The following is an 11,402-nucleotide window of genomic DNA, read 5'->3' as shown; positions in this document are numbered from 1 at the left end:
TCTTTTCTGTGGAGTAAAGTTATATCAATTTATGGAATAGCTACACCATCCTACCCTTCAATCTGTAGCAGCCATTTGCAACAGAATAAATTCTGTGTGTAAGGATATAAAAGACTGTGGTCAGAACAGATGAGACGGTTTTCAGAGTCAACTGACAAGGAAACCAAGTCAGATTCAGGCGGCAACTAGGCTGCCTTGTTACTTTCCATTTTGAGTAACGTTCAGAAAGATGGGAAAATATAAAGTATCAGAAAGTGAAATGTGATTCTTTAATCTGAATAATTGAAGTCTGCTGATGTAATGTATTAACATTCTCAAGCAAGTTCCAAGTGATAGGCCCACCTTGTCCCTTACCTGTGTTAGGGTTATAATAATTTCCATCATTTACAAGGACTTTGTTAAAATGAATCACACCCACATCTTCGGGGAAAGGCTTCTTTGTGAGGCCAGCAGAGAAGGACACCAAAGAAGTAAAAGCCCCTACTAAATTGGAAATATATATATAATTTAAATGTGTTTAAGAAAAACATTAATATCATACAAACAGTGCTGAATTTGTCTTATACCTATTTTTCCTCCTTAAATTAGAAGGTCTATAACTATATGAAACTTTAGATATTACTTGAGTACTCTCAAGATCTTGGTTTTATGTTTCTCTGCCTTTTAAAAATCCTATTTGCCATTTTTTGCATGCTTAAACTCTCATTCACCATTTTATCCGTGTGCAAAATGTATGACGTGCACATTTTACCTATACAAAAAATCATTTTTTTCAGTCATTATTTCCTAAGCTGCTGTGCCAATATATCCATTTTCAACATTACTCACTGAACTACAGGATAAAAAAGAAAACTGCAAACTTTCTTTGTAAACAAAAAGAAAGATAGGTATTTATTTTTCTCTCCACTTGCTTCCATTATTCTTAAATACAATATGAGATCATTTCATACTTTGAAATTATGTTAAGAGATTTTCTAAACAAGTTTTCTCCAGATAAGATTTCTAGAAATAGTATTTATGGTATAAATTGTTTCAAAATATCAGCAAGTATAATGTGGAAATTAGCTTCAAGAAATTAAAAGAAGCAATAGCATTACCTTGTGGAGGTGGCGTTTTGAGCGGGTTTGGATAACCTATAAGAACATATATGGAAAAAATATTTTAAAAACAATTATTCTCATTTCTCTGTACTTTTTTACTAGTACAGCCTTCAAATAATTTTGGTGAGTGGTCTTTTCAAACTCAAGTGATTTGAGAACTGCTATCTGAAATGAAGAATTTGGATAGTGGTAACAAGAACTTTCCCTTTTGATCTAGAGCAAAGATGTCCAATCTTGGCAACTTTAAGACCTGTGACTTCAACTTCCAGAATTTTCAACCCAGCTATTAAAGTTGCCAATGTTGGATATCCTTGGTCCAAAGTGATTTCTCAGAGAAGACTTGGGTAGGAGAAGAGTAAGAAAAGTTCTATTGTTTCTCAGCAAAACAACAATTAAGGATATAGTTAGCAGCTACTATCTTTTGGCTCCCACTATAATTCCAAGAGAAATGGATGCTGAACTGTTGGGAGAAATTTCCAAGGAGGGGTTGATTTTGAGTACTGAATTTCAAGTCTGGTCATTTTGTTAAGGAATTTGGATAATAATACTTAATACTCTGTGAAAGCTAGTTACATTTAGCATTAAACTCTCCAAAAAAGTCAATTATGCAATTGGTTCCTTTGCGGGTTTCAGTCACGAATGGAAAAATAAATATATTATAATACATTAATATTATAATTAGAGACCTGCATTTATCCTGATCTAGCAGCAGTTAATAGCAGATTGTGCTGAAACCACGCAGTGCTTCTCCTTCATACTGTTGATTAAACCCAAGTAACCATCCCTTTTGAAGTATAGGAAGAATTTACTCCCTTCTTAATGAATTTAGACAAGTTTTCAAAGTGGTATTTCAAAAACCTTAGTGATGTTCAGTCCCACTTTCTTTATATTCCATTTGTATTTATGATCCATTCCAATAAGGGACTACAGTGACAATCTTCTCTGATAGTGAACTTAGCAGTTAAAGCTTACGGAACTGGGCTCCCAAATGATTACTGGAAAACTAAAGGGAGGATATAAATGCCCTTAAAGATCTTGATATTTTCATATATATTCAAAGACAAATTCTTTAAAATAATAAGATAAATTTCTCCAAAATATCATGAGTATTGAGCTATGGAATGTTAAAAATAATTTGATATATAGCAAAAGAAAAAAAGAATGCAAAGCGAGCTGGCTGAAAACCTGAGTAAAAGCATTTATACTGGGAAGCTTATTCATATTACACAGACACACACACACACACACACCAAATCAAAAGTAAGTATGGCTTCCTATTTAATGTCTTTTTAAATGATGATATTGTCCATATTTACCTACGCCTAATTAATACTGGTAAAATTCAATGCAATTTTTTTCATATAGTATCTGAACACCAAATTACAATGAGTATTAACTTGATTTCATCACTTTAAAAAGTGCACAGTTAAAATGCTGATTTCCTTACCTGGTGCCCCTGCGTATCCTTCAGATATAAGCATGTTATTCTGGCCGTCCTGCCCATTTATTCTTTTTGGCAGTCCTTTTCTTGATCTTAGAAGAGTACCAGGAGGGCCTGCCTGTCCAGCTTCCATCAATAACCCATTTGATCCAGGCAAAGAAGACAATCCTGGTTTTGATGGCTGCATTGGGATTCTGGAATCTGATGACTGAAGAGGTATTCCTTGCAATGGGGGCTGTATAATTATTTGTGGACGTGATGGCTGCAGAGGTATTCTTAATTCTGGAATTTGTACTGATTGGGGTTGTGATAGCTGCAGATATACCTCTGTTTGTGACTGTACAGGAATCCTTGATTGTGATGGCACTGGAAATTTGCCTGGCTGAGATGACTGTAATGGTTTTGTTGGATCTGAATGTATCTGAGGAATTTCTCCTTGCTGTTCCTTTGCTAACGGCACTGATGGTTTTTCATCTAAAGATATATAGAGAATAGAAAATCCTCCAGTTAGATACAATAATATATCAGAATTAACATATTTATGACATCTATAACATTAAAATTATAACACTGAAGTGCAAGGCTGATGATCGTATGCTTCTATTTTATAATGAAAGGATCACATCATGCAACCAATGAACCACAGTTATTAATCAAGAGACCTAGAATTTTTTCAAAAAAATTATGATGACAACTGGGGCCAGAATTTATGTCACTAAGTGATATAGCTGTAAAGCATGATGTCACATGACCACACCAACAGTAATTCCGGCAGTCTTGGTTGCCATTATAATCCCAGGACCATGCTCGTCTTTATGCAAGGACATTCCATGATCATGATGTGGTAAGAGGCAGGAGTCCCACACAAGCAGTTTGGTGGGTGAGAACTAAGGGCAGATGCCAAGGAATGTGAGTGGGCAGACGGATGCCAAGGACAGATGCTAGTAAGTGGGTGGATGAATGCAGATGAAGAGGTGCATGGTAGGACTGCAGGTGTAGGATATCTGTCAATCACAGATCATCTATGTGCTTTAAAGCTGATGCACATTTTCATTTGCAACAAACCAATATTAATATTGTACTATGGAAATAAAATAAATGGATTTTTCACTTAACTATGTCACTTTGCTTAATGATTGAAGGAGATGTAAGGTTGCAAGTTCAGTTGTGGTCATATGAATTATACTGAGCAAGGACCAGTGATGGGATTCAAGTAATTTAACAACTGGTTCTCTGCCCTAATGATTTCTTCCAACAACTAGTTTGCCAAACTGCTCAGAAAGTTAACAACCGGTTCTCCCGAAGTGGTGCGAACTGGCTGAATCCCACCACTGGCAAGGACTACTTATACGCTGTCCACATGCTGACAGAAAAGTATCTTTAGCAGAATGGTTCTTAAACTAGTCTTACAATCATCTATCAAATCTGCTCTGAGGACTGGAGGAACTTCCTAAATAGTATTTGCGTAATATCCAAAAGTTAAAAAAGGACATGTATGAGCAGGGTACTGGATCAGGATGACAAAATATGTATTACCACTAGATGGCAGAAATGAGTTAGTTTTCTGTATCTCTTTGCTGTCATCTACTGATCATCCTTTTTGTACTGTCCATTGGGTTTCCGGCCCTCTCAATTCCTCCAGGTAGATGGGGAAGAAATGGAGGTAGTAACAGATTTTATTTTCCTGGGTTCCAAGATCACGGCAGATGGGGACTACAGCCAAGAAATTAAAAGATGTTTGCTCCTGGGGAGGAAAGCTATGGCAAACCTAGACAGTGTACTAAAAAGCAGAGACATCACCCTGCCAACAAAAGTGCATATAGTCAAGGCTACAGTTTTCCCAGTTGCAATGTATGGCTGTGAAAGTTGGACCATAAGAAAGGCTGAGCGCCAAAGAATTGAGTCCTTTGAACTCTGGTGCCAGAGAAGACTCCTGCGAGTCCCTTGGACTGCAAGGCGAACAAACAAGTCAGTCCTAGAGGAGATCAACCCTGACTGCTCTTTAGAAGGCCAGATCCTGAAGATGAAACTTAAATACTTTGGCCACCTAATGAGAAGGAAGGAATCACTGGAGAAGAGCCTAATGCTGGGAAAGATTGAGGGCAAAAGAAGAAAGGGACGACAGAGAATGAGGTGGCTGAATGGAGTCACTGAAGTAGTAGGCGTGAGCTTAAGTGGACTCCAGAGGATGGTAAAGGACAGGAAGGCCTGGAGGAATGTTGTCCATGGGGTCGCGATGGGTCAGACATGACTTCGCAACTAACAACAACAACTGATCATCCAAATTCTGAAAGCTTGTAGTTCTACCAAGAATTAAGATGCATTAATTATTCAGGCAACATATAGTTATAAATTATTTCATCTTTAAATTATACTTTGTCGTGCTTCCATTTAAATGATTTTTTTAAAGGAAGAGACATCAAGGAAAATTTTATAGATTTGTGCCTTTATTCTGTCTCTCTTGCATATTTTTAACTTGATTATATATGCACCGGATTGAAGGACAACTTTTAAATAGTAGTCCTAAAGATCCTCTAAGTTGTTCCAATCTTCACTATATATTTCCACTATGTGCTTTGAAAGAGATACAAATTTAAACTGCACGGGCCTCCTTTGTGTTTAATACAATGATTGGAAATTAGTTATTTGTCTAATATAAGAAAAGGATGGACATGAGATAAGTTGCCATTTAATATGCCAAGAAAAACAATCCGTCCATGTTACTTTCACATCTGATGGAAGGCATGATGTAATTCATAGCTGTGTACAAGAACAAGAGGTCAAGTCCTGCTTTCCCCAGAATGGTTTCTGAAAAGAAATGTGAGACTTATTGAAGTAGGGAGAAAAATCTCCCAGGGTCTAGAATAAAAGAGAGATGCATGTTACTGGTAAGAGAATGGAAAGATAAGACTCATATGATGCCAGAAAAGGAAACTGAAAGAAAGTGAATTTTTAAAGTGATAAAAAATATATAATCCTTCTTAACATTATTAATTTTTATCCCTCTATTACTGTTTTTTAAGTAACCCAAGGTGCAAACATACATTATATTCCTTCCTCCTTCTATTTTCCCCTCAACAACAACCCTATGAGGTGGGCTGACAGAGAGTGACTGGCCCAAAGTTCTCCAGCTTTCCATTTTGCTTTGAACTGAATTATGTTCTCTTGTTTGTATTAAATCATTTTTATTAATTTTTAAAATCTATTTTCTTCAGCAAGGAAGAAATAAGTAAATATATAAAAGGAACCGTACATTTCTTTTGTTCCAAGGATAATTACAAAATACCGCGAGTCAGCTTCCCTGGTCAGTAATAACAAGCCTTACCAAATAGGCACATGTATGCAGAAATGTAAACATCAAATATTACTTTTAAAGATTAAATTTAAAAATAAATTTACCTCTCCAGCAAGGATTGCTATTGCCAAAAAACACTGAAAAACAGACAAGTATATATACCCATCCATGCGATAACACTGCACTAAATGCTATTTTGGCCTTTTGGATGTCTGATACAGTCACTTTATATCACACACAGCTCCATTGAAAATGATAAAGCAGTCATCATTTATAGGCAAAACATTTGTTAATAACCTAAACAGGACAAAACTTCTTTCAATCCATATTCATATCAACCTCATTCTTGTGTGGTGTTAAACAGTCTATAAACAAGCACACATCTGTATGTAAAGCAGCTAGAAAGGTAAGCAGTTCTTACATACAAAACATTTTGTTTTCACTGATAACAGTTGATTAATATCTGGCAACCTTTGCCAATTAATGCAAAATAACATTTGCTAAACAGTTAACAATTCCATTTATACAAAATATAGAAAAGCCTGATTTGTGACCGCAATTCTGAAATAAAACTTATCAACTATCTGGATATGCTAGCTCATAAAGTGACTGATAATTTCAATGCAAGATATTTTTTAGGAATTGAAAACTGAAATAATTTCATAAATCATACTTACGTATCTGTAAATGTACTATGTGAACACAGCTTCTATACAAGCTCTGAGCCTAATACAGATTCTTACCGACAGAAATAAATATTGAGCTGCACTTGTTTTCCTAGGCAGGTAAATTATATTTATAGAGTTGCTCTGTATATTTGTCTACAATGGGAGTGATTGGATTTAACCATATTTAATTACATCTATATTCTATATTTTCTAATATTGCTTAGTTGAAAACTGACATTATTTAATCCTTTTTTTCTGATATATATTGAACATGAGTTTCTATGTACAAAACAGGCATTTATGGTATTGTGAATCCTTGCCATTAATTAATCCTATTTTAGTGGTTTGCCTAGTTTGAGCAGAAATCCCATTTTTATGGAAAATAAAATTTGCTTCCAATCTACATTTTCACATTTTGAGCAGATTTTGTCATTCTAAGGATGCCCTCCATAATCAGCTGAATCATCCTTATGTAACCAAGCATCTCACTACCTTAAATGGAAGTATTGACTAAGCAACCAAATAAGGCTTTGGTCCATGTTTCATACATACAGTCTGTTCAACAATATTCATTAAGCTGTCAACATATATTTGAGTTGAGTCATTTAAAATGTTCTTGGCTCCATTGTGCTTGAAGTAAATAAAATAAACTATTACATGAAATCAATATATTTTGCAGCCTAGAGAAAAGGACTACAAAGAATCAGGGCTAAGAAGCAAGTCATATAATTTTTTAATAAAAACAACAAATAAAATTTAAAATGATGTACACTCAGTTTTGAGTAAGGCAATAACTTCTGTTATGATATAAAAAGTATATTATTGTATTTCCCTGAAAATAAGACCCAACTGGAAAACGATCCCTAGCATTTTTTAGGATGCTTGTAATATAAGCTCTACCCCAAAAATAAGCCCTAGTTAAGATCATCAGCCAAGCAGACATATTTAGTACCACATTTTCCCCAAAATAAGACCTAACTGGAAAATAAGCTCTAATGTGTCTTTTGGAGCAAAAAATAATATAAGACCTAGTCTTATTTTAAGGGAAACATGGTAGATTGTCTGAAATACATTTTTTTATATTGATTATATTATGTGGCGAGAGTCAATTTGTTGTAGTAATTCAGAGCACTTGCCTAGAAGCCAGGACACTGAGTTCTAGTCCTGCCTTATGTATGAAAGCCAACTGGGTGATTTTAGGCCAGTCACATGCTATCAGCCCTAGCAAGAAGGCAATGGTAAACCTCTTCTAAAAATGTTATCAAAATATTAGCAACAAAACTGCATATGTCTCTTCATGTAGTCACCATGTTCAAGATCGATTTGAAAGCTCCAAAAAAATAACATATGGCAAATGTATGTATATGTGTGTGTGTGTGTGTGTGTGTGTGTGTGTGTATATATATATATATATCTTTTTTACTGCTCACAATCATTTTTGTGAGAAATCTGTCCAATGATATTGATATTTACCTGACTGAACAGCTAACTGCTACTGCTTTTCCAAGTTTTCTTTAATTTTAAAGATATTTATAGTTCTGGGTTGCAAAAATCTGTGGGACTATTCAATGGTCGCAAAGAGCTACAATATTCTGTATCTCTCTGTTGTCATATCAAAGTCAACTGGGATTTTGCAGCTCCAGATATTTGCATTTTGTAATATATTTAAAGTTATGAAAACATAGTGACAGCATTTACCCTAACTTGGCTGATTAAGCAGGGTCAGCACTGGATTATTTGAACTACTCAGGAAGCCAAAGTTATGGGTGTGGGAAACATAAAAATCTCCAAGAAGCCAATGGCAAACCACTTGTCAATGCAACAGTCCAGCTTGACTCAAGGGTCAATAGTCATTTTTACCTTAATGGTGCATGGAATGCAATGATATGATATCTGGCACAAACTGGCAAAATATTGAAGGTCTGGACTTACGTAAAGAGCATTAGTGCAAAACATAAGGGAAAATTTGACATTTTGTTCTATTTCCCTTGTCTAATAAAACTGCTACTTAATTTTTAAAATTGATTTAACACTATTAATGGTATTTTTAATTTTAAAAATAATCTATAGAAAAGGCAATGCAACTTACATATAGAAGGCTGAATTTTCTTCGGGTCCTGACGATCAGTGGCAAATTTGTGAAACTGGCTATTGAACTGCTGGGTAAAATTTTTGAGGCTAAAAATATCTTTTGAATGGGATGTTACAGTTGTGTTCATCTGATTGAAACAGTTCCAAAGACTGGAGATGTGTCTGTTTAATCCCTCCTTTATCCTTTGAAGGCTGCTAGAGACAGAATCTAGTTTATTGCAAGTTTTCTCAACATTTGATACTTTATCTTCCAAGTCTGAGATGCCAGGTATTTTATCCTTACATTTGGTCAAGTTAAATAATTCTTCCCCATTCAGTTGATTTATCTTTTTGTTTAAGTGATTGCAACAATTATTGTTTTGGTGCATTGTTTGATTGTTCATCATTTTCTGTATTTCATCTGTTTTTCTGAGTAACTCAAGCTGTGTCTTCCCACATGTAGAATTAATACCTAAAAGTTGTTCTTTACAGCCGTTTAAGCCATTCTGAAGGAGTTTTACATCTTTATCAATAGCATTCAGACCAAACCGAACTATTCTCAGATCCTTATGAAGTTTATGAATGTCACGCTGAGTGCCTTTAATTAAATTGAACTTTTCACTCAAAGAACTATTGAAAGATTTTAAAATATCAGAATTGTCTTTTGTTTTCAGAAATAAATGATCATATTTACTGTTAGTGTTTTCTATTCCTTTCTGAAGACTTTCCAAAAACTGTGATAAAGATTGGCAAACATCTTCAGTGTGTTGTAATTTTTTCTTCATAAGATTAATCTCCAATACAATGTGCTTATTTTCAGATTCTGAGTTGTTCTGCAGTGTTGATCCTCGAGTAGTATATATATCATCTGGACTGGTAACATTAGCAATATCAAGAATAGTAGAACCTAGTCTGCTTTCTATTGCTTGGAACTTTTTCTCAAATAAGTTCCTTACTTCATCTACTTTAGTAGCTATAACATTACGAAGCGTTTCCTCAATGTAAAAGCAATGTTCTTCAGCATTTTTCTCTGTAACATTCATCCTTGCTTCTATTTCCTCCCATTTTTCATCAAAGTTGTCTTCTGAATATGGAGTCGAAATATGTTTTATTTCATTATCTATCCTGGCATTTAAAATTTTATTTGCTTCTGCAATTTTCTCTATCTTTTTATCCAAAGTGTTCATCTGTTCTCTAATGTCATCACTGCAACATGAGTAGTTTAATGGTAATTTGATAACATTCTGTAGATTTTGAATTTGTTTTTTTAGGTCATTTTCTTTTTCTGCAACAGATTCTCTAAGTCCTAAGAAATTGGCCTCATGGTCATCACAGTATTGTTGAATACCTGTCAGCTTATATTCGCAGGAACTTTTCAGATCTGCCATTTTCTTCTCAAATCCTTCCAACACTTCCTGTCTCAGGGCTTCAAATTTAGCATCTATATATTCCTGATACAATTGACTGTTGGGCATTGTTATTGTTGGTCCTTGGGCTGCTTCTTGGAGCTGCTTTAATTGCCCTTCATAGTCATTTACTTTCCCATTCAGTTGTTCCAACCTATTAATTTTGGCTGTCAGGCCATCCTCTATTTCATCTTCTTCAGATGTTAGTCTTTCTGTTCCAGATTTGTATGAGTCATTAGTATTCAATGGATATGTATTCTCTGTTTTTTCTTCCAAAGTACTGTCCAACCCTGGATGGTCATGAAGGTTGTTCAACCAAGATAATACTCTCTGACTTGCATCTTCTTGCACAGTAATTTTTGGATTTTTATCCACATTGCTTATAACAGACTGAAGTTCTAGCACAGTCTGCGTAAGCCGGAATAATTCATCCTCCAGAAACTGTATTTTCTTATCTTGTGAATCTTCTTGTTTTTGCTTTGGTCTAGAATCTGTAGAAGAAAAGTGTGGCACTCTTTTAATTATCTTTTTCAGTATGAAACAATAAAAATGAGCACACTGAAAAAAATTACTTACATAGTCACATTTTTGCAGCTTGAAACATTTCATTACTAAGAAACCACATAAAGAAAGGAATCATAAGAAACATAAATACCTATCATGTAAAAAACTCAAAACCAACTATGAGATTAATTCAAAAGGCAAAAGGGAAGTTTTCTAGACCCAGATGGCCAGATAAACTACTAAGTAACAGCTTATTAATGGATGCATACAGAAAAATATGCATTGAATAGTATCAGAGCAAACTGAATTTTTGTAAGATGGTTACAATTATGAAAGACCCAGTAGAATTTTAGCAAACTTACTGAATTAAAAAAAAGACAAAATAGTTATAGCCATTAAAAATAAGAACAATAAAATATAAGGAGTCCTAATTTAATGACAATTGGGATAAGCAGCTCCATCACTAAATGGTACATTATTAAGTGAAAGATCATGTGACTGTATTCAACTTAGGTTAGTTCTGCTACAGTCATTATGTAAAGCATCTGTTGTTAAGTGTGACATCATATGACTGTGACTTGCAAGTTACTGCTGGTTTGCTTGTGGGAAGTCAGCTGGGAAAGATGCATATGAACAGTGGGAATCTTGCAACTGTTATAAGTTTAAGGATTGATCATAAAATTACTGTTTCAGCATTGTCACAAATTAAAACAGTTGCTGAATGTTGCAGTCATTAACCTAGAACTGTGTGGTGAACCTATGGCACGTGTGCCACAGGTAGCACGCGGAGCCATATCTGTGGGCATGTGAGCGTTGCCCTAGCTCAGCTCCAGTGCGCGTGCGGGCACCAGCTAGCTGATTTTTGGGCCTTCTGGGCCCACCAGAAGTTGGGAAACAGGCCGTTTCTGGCCTATGGAG

The 11,402-nt window shown here is 35.0% G+C and overlaps 1 protein-coding gene across 2 annotated transcripts in view; it reads right to left on the bottom strand.

Moving 5' to 3' along the window:
- The window catches only part of EMILIN2 (elastin microfibril interfacer 2), a 32,696-nt gene that overhangs the window by 4,001 nt on the left and 17,293 nt on the right, over positions 1 to 11,402 (bottom strand). Inside the window, exons 4-7 of one of the 2 annotated variants that reach the window (XM_058177443.1) lie at positions 8,594 to 10,471; positions 2,548 to 3,015; positions 1,098 to 1,133; positions 355 to 480 (exon numbers count right to left, since the gene is read on the bottom strand). In XM_058177443.1, coding sequence (XP_058033426.1) covers positions 355 to 480; positions 1,098 to 1,133; positions 2,548 to 3,015; positions 8,594 to 10,471 — 2,508 coding nt within the window. Of the gene's footprint in view, positions 1 to 354; positions 484 to 1,097; positions 1,134 to 2,547; positions 3,016 to 8,593; positions 10,472 to 11,402 lie in introns of both variants that reach the window. The other variant, XM_058177441.1, reaches the window with a different exon arrangement.

This window comes from Ahaetulla prasina, chromosome 3, assembly GCF_028640845.1.
Source record: "Ahaetulla prasina isolate Xishuangbanna chromosome 3, ASM2864084v1, whole genome shotgun sequence".
Taxonomy (NCBI): Eukaryota; Metazoa; Chordata; class Lepidosauria; order Squamata; family Colubridae; genus Ahaetulla; species Ahaetulla prasina.
Note: the sequence above shows the minus strand (reverse complement) of the source record. Positions and strands in the feature narration are given on the sequence as shown.